At 45.5% G+C, this 20,790-nt stretch overlaps 1 protein-coding gene across 1 annotated transcript in view; it reads left to right on the forward strand.

Moving 5' to 3' along the window:
* Nucleotides 1-20,790, forward strand: part of LOC311231808 (microtubule-associated tumor suppressor 1 homolog A-like) — a gene marked incomplete at its 5' end in the record, with an annotated part of 109,323 nt that extends 88,533 nt beyond the window's left edge. The window contains 7 exons of the mRNA XM_084318432.1: nucleotides 3-93; nucleotides 5,220-5,325; nucleotides 9,498-9,571; nucleotides 10,611-10,706; nucleotides 11,990-12,106; nucleotides 13,788-13,885; nucleotides 18,833-20,790. Coding sequence (XP_084174558.1) covers nucleotides 3-93; nucleotides 5,220-5,325; nucleotides 9,498-9,571; nucleotides 10,611-10,706; nucleotides 11,990-12,106; nucleotides 13,788-13,885; nucleotides 18,833-19,046 — 796 coding nt within the window. The 3' untranslated portion in view covers nucleotides 19,047-20,790. The remainder of the gene's footprint in view (nucleotides 1-2; nucleotides 94-5,219; nucleotides 5,326-9,497; nucleotides 9,572-10,610; nucleotides 10,707-11,989; nucleotides 12,107-13,787; nucleotides 13,886-18,832) is intronic.

The raw sequence follows: 20,790 nt of genomic DNA on the forward strand, positions 1-20,790 counted from the left end.
AGGTTGAGGAGTTTCTACCAGACGCAGTGGGACGCGGTGCACCAGACGTATCAGGAGGAGGCGGACAGATGTGGGACCTTGATGGAGCAACAGGTTAGAACACACATCACCCCCCACCCCTCTCACATCACCCCCACATCACCCCCCAACCACCCCCACATCACCCCCCCACCACCCCCACATCACCCCCCCACCACCCCCACATCACCCCCCACCCCCCTCACATCACCCCCCCACCCCTCTCACATCACCCCCCCAACCCCACATCACCCCCCCACCACCCCCACATCACCCCCCCACCCCCCTCACATCACCCCCCCACCCCCACATCACCCCCCCACCACCCCCACATCACCCCCCACTCCCCTCACATCACCCCCCCACCCCCCTCACATCACCCCCCCACCCTCCTCACATCACCCCCCCACCCCCCTCACATCACCCCCCCCACCCCTCTCACATCACCCCCCCCACCCCCCTCACATCACCCCCCCACCCCCCTCACATCACCCCCCCCACCCCCCTCACATCACCCCCCCACCCCCCTCACATCACCCCCCCCACCCCCCTCACATCACCCCCCCCACCCCTCTCACATCACACCCCTCTCACATCACCCCCCTCTCACATCACCCCCCCACCCCTCTCACATCACCCCCCCCACCCCTCTCACACATCACCCCCCCACCCCTCTCACATCACCCCCCCACCCCTCTCACACATCACCCCCCCACCCCTCTCACATCACCCCCCCACCCCTCTCACACATCACCCCCCCACCCCTCTCACATCACCCCCCCACCCCTCTCACACATCACCCCCCCCACCCCTCTCACACATCACCCCCCCACCCCTCTCACATCACCCCCCCACCCCTCTCCCATCACCCCCCCACCCCCCTCTTGCTCTCTCTCAGGTTAGACTATGGTTAATGTAAGGTTAGACTATGGTTAATGTAACGTTAGACTATGGTTAATGTAGGCCAGGGAGCCGCAGCTGATTGGCTAAAGAGCCGCAGGTTGCCGACCCCTGGGTTAGACTATGGTTAAAGGTTAGACTATGGTTAAAGGTTAAAGGTTAGTCTATGGTTAGAGGTAAAGGTTGTATACTTTCTAGCCATGGCCAATAAAGGAATGGTTGGTTGGTGATGTCATAGTAAGACCCATAAACTGTGATTTAGGAGCTCTGATCTGACAACCCTCATGTTGGCTTTCACTGAGAGAGAGGACACACACACACACACACACACCAGTGCATTCACACATTCCATGTGGCTGCTTGTAAAAAGAAAAGGGAAATAAAAGAAGATGTTGTCACAAGATTTATGACTTGCTATGGTGACATCACTGATGTTGCAAACTGCTGCATGAAACTGCAGAGATGGGAGACTGGTGATGTTGAAGGTCCCATGGTCATTTTAGAATGTATATTTCTGTATATTCTTATAGGCCATGTCCATACGAAAACGATCATATCAGTCAAAGTATTTTATCGTTCTGGGAGCCTGAATACGCTATTTTCTGAGAACGGCTCCCAGAGTGGGCACATCTGAAGACGCCCCCCTTGCGTTGCCGTCTTTACAAGCCTATACACGTCTTTTCCTGGCTGGGCCGTGTGGATGAAAGCCCACCTCTCCCTTAATCCGCATGCAAACCCAGCCAACAAAAAATAAACATGATACATATATGTCTTATATGTCCAGATATGTCCTGGCTAGACGTTTTTATTAAACACCGGGAGGCTACTGTGATGAAATATACGATACTAGCTAGAGATTAGCGTCACATAGCAGGCCTTTTTCTGAAAACCCAAATAAGCTAGCTAAGTAGCCAAGCACACAGACTGTTCCATAGCATACGCCTTCAGTTGATCATGACAAATCCTCTTACCTTGACGATTAAAAAGCCTCCAAAAAAAGGAGAACAGCCTCTCCCTGAACGCCAGCAAAACAAAAGAGATGATTGTGGACTTTAGGAGGTCAGGGACTACAGCCCCCTCAGCATCGACGGGGCACCGGTTGAGAGAGTGAACAGTTTTAAGTACCTAGGAGTCCACATATCCGAGGACTTGACATGGACCACACACATTGACAGTGTTATCAAGAAGGCACAGCAACACCTCTACTTCCTTAGGCGCCTAAGGAAGTTCAATGTGAGTCAGAAGATCCTTAAGAACTTCTACTCATGCACAATAGAGAGCATCCTGACTGGCAATATAACCTCCTGGTTTGGAAATAGCACTGCACTAGACTGTAGCAGACTACAGAGAGTGGCCCGTTCAGCCGAACGCACAATTGGAGGGGGGCTTCCCACTCTCCAAGACATTTACAACAAGCGCTGCATGGGTAAGGCTAAGAGAATAATCAAAGACTCCAGCCACCCAAACAACTGCCTCTTTGAACTGCTGCGGTCCGGCAAGCGATACCGGAGTCTCATGGCAAGCACAGAGAGACTCAGAAGGAGCTTCTATCCCCAGGCCATCAGGATGCTCAATGAACAATAACACTATGTAATGTAACAAACCATCAAATACACCCACAGCACACACATCCACACGTACACACTCACTTTAAATAAACAACTCTCTGTAGCACCCACTTTACCCACTTTAGACACTTAACACACTTTATATTTATTGGTAAGAGATTTGCACATCATCTCATACCTCATTGCAACTCACCACCACAAGGTGGCACCACAAGCTAAGCTATACCTCACCATTTCTACACTGTACTGTATATTGTTGTAACTCAGTTACCTTCTCTACTCTGCATTGTATATATTGTATATATATGTATATTGAACATTTTTGTTTTGTTTACACTTTCTATTTTATACTTATATTATACTTATTTTATACTATCTCTTTATTTTATCTAGCACACTCTCAGGAGCAAAACAGAAAGAAGCATTTCATACAAAAGTATTCTGTATTTCTGTATGACAACTAATAAAGAAACTTGAAACTTAATTTAGTAGTATTCCCATGGCTGGTGTGGAGATTTTACGATGCCAGCTTGTGAGAATTCATTGTAGCCAGCCAGCTAGCGTAAAATCAGCAGCTCTTCCTCCTCCTCATCATCGGTTGCATGTAGTTGCATTTGTGCCGCGGTGTCTCTCTCCTCTCCTTTGGAAACTAGCGTCCGCTCAAAAGCACAGAACCGGACGACACAAGTTATCCCGCTAGCGAAAACCATGATAACACTTCCGGTCGGGGGGTTTCAAAATAAAAGAGCGATGTCTAAAACAGGAAAGACATTTATTTAGTACATTTGTGGCACACACTTGTTTTTACGGAAAACTTTTTTTAAATGAAAACGAAATGAAAACGAAAAAGATCAAAATTGTTTTCGTCTGGACATGGCCTTAGAGTCCGCTGAGCTCAGGTAGCTTAGAGTCTGCTGAGCACAGGTAGCTTAGAGTCCGCTGAGCACAGGTAGCTTAGAGTCGGCTGAGCACAGGTAGCTTAGAGTCTGCTGAGCACAGGTAGCTTAGAGTCTGCTGAGCACAGGTAGCTTAGAGTCCGCTGAGCTCAGGTAGCTTAGAGTCGGCTGAGCTCAGGTAGTTTAGAGTCCGCTGAGCACAGGTAGCTTAGAGTCCGCTGAGCACAGGTAGCTTAGAGTCCGCTGAGCACAGGTAGCTTAGAGTCCGCTGAGCACAGGTAGCTTAGAGTCTGCTGAGCACAGGTAGCTTAGAGTCCGCTGAGCACAGGTAGCTTAGAGTCCGCTGAGCACAGGTAGCTTAGAGTCCGCTGAGCACAGGTAAATTCAAGCTGGGAGGTCACTGGGTCAAGCAGGGAGGTCACTGGGTCAAGCAGGGAGGTCACTGGGTCAAGCAGGGAGGTCACTGGGTCAAGCTGGGAGGTCACTGGGTCAAGCAGGGAGGTCACTGGGTCAAGCAGGGAGGTCACTGGGTCAAGCAGGGAGGTCACTGGGTCAAGCTGGGAGGTCACTGGGTCAAGCAGGGAGGTCACTGGGTCAAGTTGATATTGAGAATGTACTTAAACCACTAAAGGGTTTCTTATGTTTTTATTGTTCTTTTTATTACTGTAATGTAATGTACTGTAATGTTGTAAGTTATGTTTTCGGACCCCAGGAAGAATAGTGTTTCACCCATGGGTGTAGACTAATAAAATAAACAAATAAACTGGTCTTAACAGGCACCTTCAAAATTGGCCATTTTCGTTTTTTTTTTTGAGGACTGCATGCTTTTTTTGCAAACCAAAACAACATATTTTATACTTATAGAATAAAAAAAATTCACTTTTAGTGCTAAGGTAATAGAGTAACATAGGTCTGAACTTGAGTTGTAAAAAAACGTGTTACTAAAGTTTTTCTGTAGTAGTTAGTAGTCCAGAGGTAGTATTTCCCCAGAAGGTGGTATGGCTTACAAATCCAGGCGGAGCCATAGCCTGAAGTCTTATGTAGTACATCCAACTTTCATAAAGATCCATTCAGAAATGAGTGATTAGGAGTGATTTTGGTAAACTGTGTACAAAGAAACAATCAGTTTTCTCATAGACTTCAATTCATTCGGCTGTTTTGCTCTTCCTGTTTTCGTGTTTTTTAAAATTGTTTATGTAGATCGCCATGTGGGGTATCATTGGAAAGCCACACTCATTGGCTACAACGATGCACAATCATTTTTGAGATCGGATCTAGATTGACGGAACTACTGCAGCCTGAGTCGGGAGTGGTATTTTGCGCAATACCGTGTACTTTGCACAAGCCTCAAATACCGGCATGTAACTCGAGAACCGCTGAGCGGATTTTGTCAATATCGACAGGCAACAAATAAGCCTTCAATTCGATATATATATTGTATTACAAAATATGCACACCCGAGCCACTAGGGGTCGCCAAAGTGCTGGTTGCAAAAAGTCCGAAAAACATCCCATATGAGCGACGTTGCAGCTTAACAGATTTATTTGGATCCCCATTAGCTGTTACAAATGGCAACAGCTACTCTTCCTGCGGTCCACACAAAACAATAAATACATACAAACGTAATTAAAAATAAAACCAACAATAAACATACGAAACAATATACATAACATAATCAAACATAATCCCCCCCCTCCCCACACACCCATCCAACCCAACCCAACCCACCTCATTACATTAGCATTATACCAAAATATTATATACTGGGTCAAGCAGGGGGGTCACAGGGTCAAGCAGGGGGGTCAGGTGAACTGATGTCTGACTGTTCTCTCACCAGGTGGAGGAGCTGAAGAGCCGACAGGAAGCAGAGAGGAAGGAACAGGAAGTGAGTCACGAACAGAAGATGGAGACGCTCAAACAGCAGTATGAGACGTCTGTCCAGGGTAAGACTATACTCCCAACAACCTCATCAATAACACCAGTAATAACAACCTCATTGTTACAAAGGGTCAGATTAAACCGAATATATATATTTATTGCCTGAGATCCCATGTATAATATTTGTATATCGTTTGATATCCCTTGTATATTCTTTGTACATATACACGGAATATCCCTTTACCTGGTACAGGACAGACCATAATATTCGTTCTCCTATTGGAAGCGATCCCCTAGGCGCCACGGCCATACCCCCAATGTCTAGTTCAAAGTCACCGCTAAGACATGCCTGAACATGCCCGGTTTTGCGCAGTAATACGAGACAGAAATAAGGCTGGTACTAGATTATTCACCGTACGTATAAATACGGCGCAGGTGGATACAGCAGCACTTAGCCTAAAGTCAAGTTACCCTCAAACGAGTTAACCCAACAAGTTGAAGCCTTCATCACGAGTCAACGACCAAGTGAAGTGAGCAACCTTGCGTCTAAATAGAGCAATTATAACCGCGTGCGAATAGGATAGTAAAAGTGTCAGAGCTTAGTGAAATAACGTCAAGTTCGACCTAGTTAAATGTGAAGTACCGTGCACCGGAGAATCTACACCGGTGAATGCAGAGCCTTTTCCGGCTGGATTATTGCTTTGGTACTGTGGCTGCTGGAGCAGAGAACCGTCTACCCCGCTGCTGTGTGGGATTTACCCGTGAGGAGCATCACTCGAGCCCGTCTCTAGGAGAGGCTGGCTGGCTTTCACCTATGCTGTCGCGCATACTTGGATTATAGCTGCTGCTTTCGTCTGCCGATCAAGGGAGACGATGTACCGCCTCCCGTAGCTGGAGCTTATTGATTCCCCGTTGATCCAGACTTTTGCATTCGAACATTCCTCCCCCCTGCTGGCTTACAACCGGAGGGAACCCCCTTAGTATCTCCAGCTGACCTACTAGTGTACCATATATAATTCTTATGATACAGGTGGTATTAATTATCTCCTGCGTAATATGCTCATGGACTTACGCTCTTGACCTATTCATGCACATTCTTCGCCTTACAAGCGCAACTCTCAATCTTGATAAGTAATGTAAGATAATCTTGGTGCTCTTCTAATAAATATTATTCTACACAGTATTTCTTGTGAAGCCGTGTTATTGTGGGGGTGTTCATCACATATACCTGTGTACTGTATGGCCAGTAGTAATGTACATAACGCAGTAGTGGTTTAATGATGCCATACTTATTCAATACTTATTCAATACAGTCAGGGAATTGTACCCCTCAGTTACACTCATCAATAACACCAGTAATAACAACCTCATCAATAACAACAGTAATAACAACCTCATCAATAACAACACCAGTAACAACAACCTCATCAATAACACCAGTAATAACAACCTCATAAATAACAACAGTAATAACAACCTCATCAATAACACCAGTAATAACAACCTCATCAATAACAACAGTAATAACAACCTCATAAATAATAACACCAGTAATAACAACCTCATCAATAACAACAGTAATAACAACCTCATCAATAACAACAGTAATAACAACCTCATCAATAACACCAGTAATAACAACCTCATAAATAATAACACCAGTAATAACAACCTCATCAATAACAACTAATAACAACCTCATCAATAACAACAGTAATAACAACCTCATCAATAACAACAGTAATAACAACCTCATCAATAACAACAGTAATAACAACCTCATCAATAACACCAGTAATAACAACCTCATCAATAATAACACCAGTAATAACAACCTCATAAATAACACCAGTAACAACACCCACATGAATAACAACACCAGTAACAACACCCACATGAATAACAACACCAGTAACAACACCAGTAACAACACCCACATGAATAACAACACCAGTAACAGCAGCACATGAATAACAACACCAGTAACAACACCAGTAACAACACCCACATGAATAACAACACCAGTAACAACACCCACATGAATAACAACACCAGTAACAGCAGCACATGAATAACAACACCAGTAACAACACCAGTAACAACACCCACATGAATAACAACACCAGTAACAGCAGCACATGAATAACAACACCAGTAACAGCAGCACATGAATAACAACACCAGTAACAACAGCACATGAATAACAACACCAGTAACAACACCCACATGAATAACAACACCAGTAACAACACCCACATGAATAACAACACCAGTAACAACAGCACATGAATAACAACACCAGTAACAACAGCACATGAATAACAACACCAGTAACAACACCCACATGAATAACAACACCAGTAACAGCAGCACATGAATAACAACACCAGTAACAGCAGCACATGAATAACAACACCAGTAACAACAGCACATGAATAACAACACCAGTAACAACAGCACATGAATAACAACACCAGTAACAACAGCACATGAATAACAACACCAGTAACAACACCCACATGAATAACAACACCAGTAACAACAGCACATGAATAACAACACCAGTAACAGCAGCACATGAATAACAACACCAGTAACAACACCCACATGAATAACAACACCAGTAACAGCAGCACATGAATAACAACACCAGTAACAGCAGCACATGAATAACAACACCAGTAACAACACCCACATGAATAACAACACCAGTAACAGCAGCACATGAATAACAACACCAGTAACAACAGCACATGAATAACAACACCAGTAACAGCAGCACATGAATAACAACACCAGTAACAACACCCACATGAATAACAACACCAGTAACAACAGCACATGAATAACAACACCAGTAACAACAGCACATGAATAACAACACCAGTAACAGCAGCACATGAATAACAACACCAGTAACAACAGCACATGAATAACAACACCAGTAACAGCAGCACATGAATAACAACAACACCCACATGAATAACAACACCAGTAACAACAGCACATGAATAACAACACCAGTAACAACAGCACATGAATAACAACACCAGTAACAGCAGCACATGAATAACAACACCAGTAACAACACCCACATGAATAACAACACCAGTAACAACAGCACATGAATAACAACACCAGTAACAGCAGCACATGAATAACAACACCAGTAACAACACCCACATGAATAACAACACCAGTAACAGCAGCACATGAATAACAACACCAGTAACAACAGCACATGAATAACAACACCAGTAACAACACCCACATGAATAACACCAGTAACAGCAGCACATGAATAACAACACCAGTAACAACAGCACATGAATAACAACACCAGTAACAGCAGCACATGAATAACAACACCAGTAACAGCAGCACATGAATAACAACACCAGTAACAGCAGCACATGAATAACAACACCAGTAACAACAGCACATGAATAACAACACCAGTAACAGCAGCACATGAATAACAACACCAGTAACAGCAGCACATGAATAACAACACCAGTAACAACACCCACATGAATAACAACACCAGTAACAGCAGCACATGAATAACAACACCAGTAACAACAGCACATGAATAACAACACCAGTAACAGCAGCACATGAATAACAACACCAGTAACAGCAGCACATGAATAACAACACCAGTAACAACACCCACATGAATAACAACACCAGTAACAGCAGCACATGAATAACAACACCAGTAACAGCAGCACATGAATAACAACACCAGTAACAACAGCACATGAATAACAACACCAGTAACAACACCCACATGAATAACAACACCAGTAACAGCAGCACATGAATAACAACACCAGTAACAGCAGCACATGAATAACAACACCAGTAACAGCAGCACATGAATAACAACACCAGTAACAGCAGCACATGAATAACAACACCAGTAACAGCAGCACATGAATAACAACACCAGTAACAACAGCACATGAATAACAACACCAGTAACAACAGCACATTGCAGAGGCCTGTTGACCTTGTAACTCGAGAGGCTACACTGTCCAAATTCAACAGTGATATGTTTTCAGGTTTAATCTTTTTACTAGGGGTCAAGAGACGATCCTAATCATTATTATCATAATCATTCTTATCTCAGTTTCCTGTGATGTTATTTCACCCATTGATTTAAAAAATAAACAAAATGTGTGTGTGTCTGCTTGTGTGTCTGCTTGTGTGTGTGTGTGTGTGCTCTCTCCAGAGTTGAAGAGCAGGCAGCAGACTGACTTGGAGAACTTGGACAGAACACTAAAGGAGACTGAAGCCTCTCTATCTGTAAGATACCTTGTACACACACACACACACGCACGCACGCACGCACACACACACACACACGCACGCACGCACGCACGCACGCACGCACGCACGCACGCACGCACGCACGCACGCACGCACACACACACACACACACACACACACACACACACACACACACACACACACACACACACACACACACACACACACACACACACACACACACACACACACACACACACACACACCTTCTGGTGGCTCAACACCTTCCATAAACTGGGCTCTACTCAAATAATCTGTATTGGTTGATCTAATCTAATATACCCTCCTCTCTCTCTGTCTCTCTCTCTCTCTGTCTCTCTGTTTCTCTCTGCCCCTCTCTCCCTCTCCCCCCCCCCCTCTCCCTCTCTCTCTCCCCCCTCCCTCTCACTCTGTCTCTCTCCCCCCTCCCTCTCCCTCTGTCTCTCTCTCTGTCTCTCTCTCTCTGTCTCTCTGTCTCTCTCTGACCCCCCCTCTCTGTCTCTCTCTCTCTCCCCCCTCCCTCTCTCTCGGTCTCTCCCCCCCCCTCTCTCCTCCCCCCTCCCTCTCTCTCTGTCTCTCTCCCCCCTCCCTCTCTGTCTCTCTCTCTATCCCTCTCCCCCCCTCTCTGTCTCTTTCTCTATCCCTCCCCCCCCTCTCTCTCTCTCTCTCCCCCCTCGCTCTGTCTCTCTCCTTCCTCTCCCTCTGTCTCTCTCTCTGTCTCTCTCTTCTCCCTCTGTCTATCTCTCTGTCTCTCTGTCTCTCTCTCCCCCCTCTCTGTCTCTCTCTCTCCCCCCTCCCTCTCTCTCCTCCCCCTCCCTCACTCTCTGTCTCTCTCTCTCCCCCCCCTCTCTGTCTCTCTCTATATCCCTCTCTCTCCCCCCCCTCTCTCCCTCTCTCCCCCCCCCCCTCTCTCTCTCTCTCTCTCTCTCTCTCGCACTCGCACTCTCACTCTCACTCTCACTCTCTCTCTCTCTCTCTCTCTCTCTCTCTCTCTCTCTCTCCCTCTCTCTCTCTCTCCCCCCCTCTCTCTCTCCAGGAGAAACTAGCAGAGCTCTCGTTGGAGAAGGAGGCTCTGGGTGAGAGACTGAGGGGTGAAGAGGAGCGGAGGAAGATCCTGGCTGACAAGAGTCTGGTAAATAAGAAAACCAATCACTGTGTATGACTGCCCCCTGCTGGCGGGAAATGGAACTCATTAGAACGGATGAAGTGAGTAGGGTCCTGCTGCGGACCCGGAGAAGCCTCTCACGTGCCAAGCCTCTGGCAGCCTCAAGCCTCGTGTCAATTAGGGATTTTACCACAATTTGAAGGAAAGTGACCAAGCCTCTGGCTGGCAGCCTCAAGCACCTCAAGCCTCTGGCAACCAGAAAAGCGTGCATTATGGATTTTACGACAATTTTTATCTTCTCTACTAATTGAGACTAATTCATGTCTCACTCAGGTAATGCTTTATGTACAGATTCTTATTCTGTACGTCACACTCCAGTGACTCGCCTCGTCTCCCGTCCACTGTAGAACATTTAGATGAAAGTGTGTATTATTGATTGTACATTACTTTTTAATGGTGTTGCATCTTATCCTGAGCCATTAAAAGTGGTGATCAAGTGAGTATTTTGAGACACTGGGTAACAAATAAAAACATAGTTCAGTTATTGGGTTGTATGCGTAACATGTGTTTCAAATCTAATGGCATTACATAAACATTTACAGCTTTTAGATAAGTGTTACTATTGCTCTAAGAGATAGTAAATGCAATAATAAACTGCAGAAGAAATCAGTCGACACCAGTGTTTTCAGCGATTTGTAAAACAGGCTTAATTTCTGTTATGCCAGTAATTTCTGTTATGCCAGTACAGCTCTTTTGTGCATTAATCTCTCCAAATAAGGGACAATAATAGGACAAGTAATATTTCTGTTGCACACAACAAAAACCGTGCTACATATGCATTACTGACATAGAAAGTCTCAGTCAGAAACAGTCACTTTGCACAGGGTTACAGTGGTATTGCGCACAAATATAATCAATATTAGGGTAATGTTGGCCATGCTTAAGCCAATGCACTTGTAGGAGTACTTGTCAATTTGTCAAAAATGGCTTTTTTTTTCTAATAATATAATAATAATAAAGCTTACCTTGTAATTACGTTTCTCCATCTTCGATGAAAGTCTGTGTTTTGTCAGATAGCTATCGACAGCTAATCAAACCTACGGGCCACTTCCGATGGGCGAGGCTCGGTGTCAGTCAAATATAAAAGTTTTTAAGGAGGCAGAACAGTTGCTACCTAAAATGCATTAGGGGACCTTGGGCGGCAGCCAGGGGCTTCTTCCGGCACGTTATAGGCTTGGCTTTGGCTCCGGGTCTGCAACTGGACCCTATTGGATGAAGTAGTCTTAATTGTCTTCCTTCTTCCCCCCCAGAAGGACCCCCACACGCTGTACCTGCAGCAGGAGCTGGACAGCCTGAAGGTGGTGCTGGAGATCAAGATCACTCAGCTGCACCAGAAGGACAAGAAGCTGATGGAGCTGGACAAGCTGGTGAGTCACACACACACACACATATATAGTATATACACATAATGGTGTATGGTGGTGGGCCTGATCTCTGCAAACGATGAGAGGGCCTACCTGGAAGAGGTAGAGGTTCTGGCGGGATGGTGTCAGGAGAACAGCCTCTCCCTGAACGTCACCAAAACAAAAGAGATGATTGTGGACTTTAGGAGGTCAGGGGTCAGGGACTACAGCCCCCTCAGCATCGACGGGGCACCGGTCGAGAGAGTGAACAGTTTTAAGTACCTCGGAGTCAACATATCCGAGGACTTGACATGGACCACACACATTGACAGTGTAGTCAAGAAAGCACGACAACGCCTCTACTTCCTCAGGCGCCTAAGGAAGTTCAACGTGAGTCAGAAGATCCTTAAGAACTTCTACTCATGCACAATAGAGAGCATCCTGACTGGCAATATCACCTCCTGGTTTGGGAATAGCACCGCACAAGACCGTGGCAGACTGCAAAGAGTGGCCCGTTCAGCCGAACGCACAATTGGAGGTGGGCTTCCCACTCTCCAAGACATTTACAACAAGCGTTGTAAGAATAAGGCCAAGAGAATAATAAAAGACTAGTCACCCAAACAACTGCCTCTTTGAACTGCTGCGGTCAGGCAAGCGATACCGGAGTCTCATGGCAAGCACAGAGAGACTCAGAAAGAGCTTCTATCCTCAGGCCATCAGGATGCTCAATGACAATTAACACTATGTAACAAACCATCAAACACACTCACAGCACACACACTTTAAATAAACAACTCACTGTAGCACCCACTTTAGACACTAACACACTTTATATTTATATTTATTGGCAACTCATTGCACATAGCCTTGCACCTTACCTTACCACCACAAGGTGGCACCACAAGCTACCTCATCCCATTTATATTGTATTGTAACTACTCTGCATTGTATATTGTACATATTGCATTTTTTTGTCTTGTTTACACTTGTTTAAGTACTTGACTTTCTATTTTATACTTATTATACTTTTTATAATTATCTATTTTTACCTAGCACACTCTCAGGAGCAAAACAGAAAGAAGCATTTCATACAAAAGTATCCTGTATTTCTGTATGACAACTAATAAAGAAACTTGAAACTTGAAACTTGAACTTGAAACATACACACACATGTACACACACATATACACATATGTATACATACATACATACATACATACATACATACATACATACATACATACATACATACATACATACATACATACATACATACATACATACATACATACACATACATACATACTGTACACACACATACATGCACACACATACATACAAACATACATACATACACACATGTACATACATGCACACACACACAGAGACACACACACACATACACACACACCCATGCACACATACACGTATACACACACACACACACACACACACACACACACACACACACACACACACACACACACACACACATGTTTGACCAAACAAGAAATACCAGTCCCATTTTTCATATACAGTAGAGGATTTATTAATATAAGTTACCGTATGTGTATTTAACCTACTGAAAACATGTATTGTGTGTGTGTATGCATGTGTACATGTGTGTGTGTGCGTGTGTGTGTGTGTGTACATGTGTGTGTCTGTGTGTGTGTGTGTGTGTGTGTGTGTGTGTGTGTGTGTGTAGGTGCAGAGTAACGTGAAGCTGGAGGAGAGTCTGACGAAGGTCCAGCAGGAGAATGAAGACTACAGGGCCAGGATGGACAGACACGCTGCCATGTCCCGGTACGTGTCTCTCAAATCAAGAGTTTTAATTGTCACGGCATACAGGTATACAATGAAATGCGGGTGGTCTTGCCCGCAACGATGTGCAATACAGTGGTACAACATATAATAGAATCAAAAATGAAAAAACAACATTGTGCAGTAAACAGGTAACAGGTAACATGGAGTGACATCTCGGTATCTGTACATAGTTATTTACAGAGCATATGGGACATGCTAGTTAGCTTTGGTAGTGCAATACACTGTTCCTGTTATTCTAATTTAAAGTGTCCTTTCCTTTGGCCATAAGTGTGCGTGTGTGCGACATGAGTGTGTGCCCGCTCATGTTAAAGTGTTAAGTGGCTGCTCGTGTGTGAGCGTGCACAGCGTGCGTGTCGTGTGTGTGTTCATGTGTGCTTGTGTGTGGATAGTTCAATGTTCTGAGCACTCAATGTTCATTGTTCATGGCTCTGATGGCCTGGGGGAAGAAGCTGAGCCTAAGCCGCTCTGTCCTAGTAGCTGGGGTTCGCAGGCGTCTGCCTGACCTCAGCAGCTGAAACAGGCTGTTATTGGGGTGGTGAGGGTCTTTCATTATCCTGCAGGCTCTGGATTTGCACCTCTTGTTGTATAGAACCTGCAGGGGGGGTAGTGCAATACCCGTGGTACGCTCGGCTGAGCGCACCACTCTCTGTAGGGCCTTCTTGTCCTGTGCCGTGCTGTTTCCATACCAGGCAGTGATGTTTCCGGTCAGGATGCTCTCTACAGCTCCTGAGTAGAAGGACTGGAGTATCTTCCCCGATACTCTAAACTTCCTTAACTGTCTCAGGTGGTAGAGGCGCTGTTTCGCCTTCTTTACTACTGTGTCTATGTGTGTTGACCATGTCAGGTCCTCTGAGATGTGGACCCCCAGGTACTTAAAGCTGCTCACCCTGTCCACGGTAGCCCCGTTAATCATCAGTGGTGTGTGCGTCTCCTGCTGTCCTCTCCTATAATCCACGATCAGCTCCTTGGTTTTACCAATGTTCAGGAGCAGGCTGTTGTCCTGGCACCAGCGTTCCAGTACCTCAACCTCCTCCCGGTAGGCCTTCTCGTCGTTGTCCGAGATCAGCCCCACCACCACCGTGTCGTCTGCGAACTTCACTATGGAGTTGGAGCTGAACTTGGCCACACAATCGTGTGTGTAGAGTGAGTACAGCAGGGGGCTCAGAACACAGCCCTGGGGGGACCCGATGCTCAGGGTGATGGTGTTGGAGGTCTGACCCCCCACCCTGACCGCCTGGGGTCTTTCGCTCAGAAAGTCCAGTACCCAGGCGCTCAGGGCGGAGCTCAGACCTAGCTCGATCAGCTTGTCCACCAGTCTGGTGGGGACTATGGTGTTGAACGCTGAGCTGTAGTCAATGAACAACAGTCTCACATAGCCCCCCTTCTGACGGTCAAGGTGCGAGAGGGTGCTGTGCAGTACCTGGGAGACCGCGTCGTCGGTGGACCTGTTTGTCCTGTATGCAAATTGCATAGGGTCCATATCACTGGGGAGGGAGGCACAAATGTGGTCCTTGACCAGCCTCTCGAAACATTTCATGACCACAGAGGTGAGTGCCACCGGTCTGTAGTCATTTGGACATGTTGGGGAGGGTTTCTTCGGTACAGGGATGATGGTAGACATCTTGAAGCAGGCAGGGACCACTGACTCCTCCAGGGATTGATTAAATATGGCGGTGAACACTGGGGCCAGCTGGTTGGCACAGGACTTGAGTATGCGTCCTGTTATGCCATCTGGGCCAGCAGCCTTCCTGGTGTTCACCTGCATAAATGCTCTTCTCACACTGTGTTCCGACAACGAGAGAGCGTCCCCGCCCCCCCGCGGTTGCCCCCCCCCCCCCCTCCACAACAGCCGGCGCGCCAGTGACGTCACTAGCCGGAGAGCCAGCAGCGCCACTGTCTACACCAAACCGAGCGTAGAAGATGTTGAGCTTGTCCGCGAGGGAGGCGTCGTCGCTCCCCATTGAGAGGGCGCTGACTTTATAGTCAGTTATTGTCTTCAGTCCCTGCCATAATCCTCTTGTGTCGTTTTGTGCCATTTGTGTCTCCAGTTTGTCAGCATATGTCCTCTTAGCAATTTTAACAGCCTTGCGTAGAGTATAGACTGAAGCCTTATACTCCTCCATGTTTCCTGACTCTCTACCCAGGTTGTAGGCGGTGGTACGAGAGTTCAGAGCTGCTCTAATAGTGCTATCCACCCACGGTTTCTGGTTTGGGAAAATCCGCACCGTTTTTCTGGGGACAATACCATCGGCTATTGTTGTAATGTAGCTCACCACTGTGTCTGCGAGCTCGCTGACGTCACTGGCGCTTCCTTTGAACATATCCCAATCCGTTTCTGTAAACACGTCCTGGAGCGTGGCCTCTGATTCGTCGGTCCACTTCTTTGTCTCACGTGACACGACGGCGTCACGTGATCTCTGTTGATATGCCGGAAATAGCAAGATGGAGTCGTGGTCGCTCGAGCTTGTGGACCCCGTTAATGGCGGAGCGGCTACTGCCTTGTAGCCGGCTCTGAACGGGGAATAACAGTGGTCGAGTGTGTTTTTCCCTCTGGTGGAGCAAGCGATGTGCTGAAAAAAGGACGGCATCACTCTCTTCAGGTTTGCCTGGTTGAAATCGCCGGCCATGTAGCCGGTCTCTGTAAACACTAGTGACGTTAAGATTCACCGATTCGCATCGGTGCACCGGCATAAACGAGTGCGATGCGAGTGCACCGGTGGAATAAGTGCTAGAATTCAGGTTGAACTCGCGATGCATCTGTTGTTAGCGTCTTTGCATCGGTCAAAACAGATTCATTCATATAATTTCCTCTCATCCACATCCACTTCTGTCAGCAGTGCACTGACTGCACACAGCAGATACTATCTTTGCTTCGCTACTACAGAAGGCGAGAGCCGCGTCACAGTTATCAACAAACAGTGGAAGTCGAGGAGGAGACATGAATTGAATTGATCAACTGGCTAACGTTAGTAGCCGCTGGCTAACGTTAGCCACTTAGCCGTTCAGCTAAACTATCTAACTAACTAACGTGACTCTGCAACACCAGTTCCATTAGTGAGGAAATGGGGGGGGGGGAGGGGGGGGGGGTATATTGACAACAGGTTCAAAGATAACTTCACATTTATTGGCAATTTGTTTCTTTATATCGCTTCCTCCAGGTTCACTGTGTTGTTGACTAAATGCCATCATGGTGTGGTTAGCTACGGAGCATCAGAACGCTCAAACTCAATCTCTCTCTCTCTCTCTCTCTCTCCTCTCTCTCTCTCTCTCTCTCTCTCTCTCTCTCTCCTCTCTCTCTCTCTCTCTCTCTCTCTCTCTCTCTCTCTCTCTCTCTCTCTTCAATGATTTAAAGTGGCCAAACGTTACAATATAAATACTAACTGGATAGTTGATGATAAACATTTAATTTCATTATCTGAAATATTATAAAATCATTAAGTCTGCTATAAGCCATTATCCCTTTGTGTGTGATTATTATTGTCTCACAGTAGTGTGTATATATACATTGTGTGTGTTTTTAGCTAAAGTGGATAGAAAACACAGTACTGTGCAAATGTCTTAGGCACCCAAGAGTTTTTATATAAATTGTCTTACATAATACATAATATAAGCTGCATATAAGGAATACAACCAAATCCTCTGTCATACCATAAAATTGTATAATTATTTTGCATCGTGTTGAATCGCATCGTATCGCCCCGAATCGCATTATGTTGAATCAAATCGTATCGAATCGTATCGTATCTCAACAGGGGTGAATCCGTATCGCATCGCCCGGTGCTTCATATGTATCGTTAATGTATCGTATCGTTGGCACCGTATCGAGATGCGCATCGCATCGGCCTCAGTGATGGAGATGCAGATCCCTAGTAGACACCTGAGCAAACACACCTTTCTGAGGAGTGTGTGTGTGTGTGTGTGTGTGTGTGTGTGTGCGTGTGCGTGTGCGTGTGTGTGGTAGAGGTACCTTGTGGTTCTGGTTAGACTGTTCTCACCGTCGGTTCTTCCATCCTCTCTTTCTTCTGTCTGCTCTGGTTCTTTTCTGTTGTATTCTATTGTATTCTACGCTACTCTTTTCTGTTCTACACCATTCCATCCTATTCTGTTCTATTCTATTCTGTTCTGTTCTACCTTTAAACTGGGCTTTTGTAGCCTGGATAGTCATTCACATCTACCCTGTTTTATGTATTTTCTAATCTTTCTTGTTGTTATATTTATGTACATCACTTACTTACTTACTTACTTACTTACTTACTTACTTACTTACTTACTCTATTCATCTATTCTGTTCTACTCTATTCATCTATTCTGTTCTACTCTATTAATCTATTCTGTTCTACTCTATTCATCTATTCTGTTCTACTCTATTCATCTATTTTGTTCGACTCTATTCATCTATTCTGTTCGACTCTATTATCTATTCTGTTCTACTCTATTCATCTATTCTGTTCTACTCTATTCATCTATTCTGTTCTACTCTATTCATCTATTCTGTTAGACTCTATTCATCTATTCTGTTCTACTCTATTCATCTATTCTGTTCGACTCTATTCATCTATTCTGTTCTACTCTATTCATCTATTCTACTCTATTCATCTATTCTGTTCTACTCTATTCATCTGTTCTACTCTATGAATCTATTCTGTTCTACTCTATTCATCTATTCTGTTCTACTCTATTCATCTATTCTACTCTATTCATCTATTCTGTTCTACTCTATTCATCTCTATTCTATTCCAATCTAGTGTGTTCTATTGTGTTGGGTGTATGTGGGGGTGTTTTAACCTGCCTGCATGGTCTCTGTCGCCCCCTGTTGGGTGTATGTGTGGGGGTGTTTTAACCTGCCTGCGTGGTCTCTGTCGCCCCCTGCTGGGTGTATGTGGGGGTGTTTTAACCTGCCTACGTGGTCTCTGTCGCCCCCTGCAGGCAGCTCTCCACCGAGCAGGTGATGCTGCACCAGACCCTGCAGAAGGAGTCCAAGGTCAACAAGCGCCTCTCCATGGAGAACGAGGAGTTGCTATGGAAACTGCACAACGGCGACCTTCTGGCGAGCCCCCGGCGCCTCTCGCCCACCTCCCCCTTCCCTTCACCACGGAACTCCGCCTCCTTCCCCACAGCCACGCCCCTCTCCCCGAGATAACCTGCCCTGCCCTGTGTGTGTGATTGTGTGCATCTGTGTGTGCATCTGTGTGTGATTGTGTGAATCTGTATGTGATTGTGTGCATCTGTGTGTGATTGTGTGAATCTAGGTGTGATTGTGTGAATCTTGGTGTGATTGTGTGATTGTATGAGTCTATGTGTGATTATATGAGTCTGTGTGATTGTGTGAGTCTGTGTGAATCTGTGTGATTGTGTGAATCTGTGTGATTGTGTGAGTCTATGTGTGAATCTGTGTGATTGTGTGAGTCTATGTGTGAATCTGTGTGATTGTGTGAATCTGTGTGATTGTGTGAGTCTATGTGTGATTGTGTGAATCTGTGTGATTGTGTGAGTCTATGTGTGATTGTGTGATTGTGTGAGTCTGTGTGATTGTGTGAGTCTGTGTGATTGTGTGAGTCTATGTGTGATTGTGTGATTGTGTGAGTCTGTGTGATTGTGTGAGTCTGTGTGATTGTGTGAGTCTATGTGTGATTGTGTGAGTCTATGTGTGATTGTGTGATTGTGTGAGTCTGTGTGATTGTGTGAGTCTATGTGTGATTGCCAAAGCCCCTCCCCACCCAGACACCCCTCATACCCATCCTCACCCCTGTACCCCCCCCCCCCCCCAGTCTCTCAAAGATCAAAGCTATTCCAAATATGGGATACAAGGAATTCTACAGACTGACTTCTGTGGCAGCAGTGTCCCCCACGACCTCCGACCCCAGCCCCCCCCCCCCCCCCCCCCCTCCACTGCTGCTACGATGTCTCTACGATGGTGAACCTGTACATTTTGAATGAACACTAGAAGACGTCGAGAGGTTTGGCAGTGAGGCACCGATGCACTTAAGTGTCAGCGAGCATGGAGACGTCTGCTCTCCTTATCTCCTCTCCCGTCTGTCGCTACCAAACGCCTGGTTTTCTACAAACAATGATTGATTCCCTTCTCCTCTGCGTGAGAAAAGGGAGAATCCGGGCGCAGCTCAGGGTCTGTACATAGTCTGGTCGTGACCTTCTTGTTTCATTTAGTTTTATTTGGGTTTGTCGTGTTCTTTGCAATCTCGTCTCGTTCAGAAACAAACTGGATCCTCTTCCTCCGCTGTGGAGAAAGGAACTCTTGGGAGAGAAGCTTTTGTTTTGACAAATCATTAAAAAAAAAACAATGGCGGGTACTTGCTGTTGGATTAATTTGGATTTGTTCCCGTTGGATTAATGTGGATTCGTTCTCTCATCCCTTCGTTTGTTTTTTTGATAAGAGAATGTTTTTAGTTTTTTAGTTTTTTTTTTTTTTTTTAATAGCAAAGCTCAATCATCTATCCACTGAGGACCTCGGGAGGAAGTCATGTCCTTATATGGGCAAACCACAAATTAATATTCAAGGCCGTTATTCTCAATGTATGAATATTCATGAACTGTATATTCTCTGCTGTTTTCTCTATTCCTAAGTCCCTGACAACCTCTACCTTAATCAAAGAATGTGGAATGTAATGATCAACCCTTGGATGTTGGATCTCTGAGCAGGAAGACAGACACATATGAAATCTTAGTCCGTGTTTTATTTTTTTTCACCTTTATCAAACACTGAATTCACTCTCTGATCTGGGATCTCTTATCTCATTATTGTCTCAAGATCAGCATTAACTAGTTTGAGGTGTCGGATGCCTACCAGCTTGGGTCTACAAGTAGTGCTTCTCTTGTGATGAGAGGAATATTATAGCCCCTATAGGCAGCGGTCAATCCGTTTTAAA

This window comes from Notolepis coatsorum (assembly GCF_963971535.1).
Source record: "Notolepis coatsorum genome assembly, chromosome: 7".
Lineage (NCBI taxonomy): Eukaryota > Metazoa > Chordata > Actinopteri > Aulopiformes > Paralepididae > Notolepis > Notolepis coatsorum.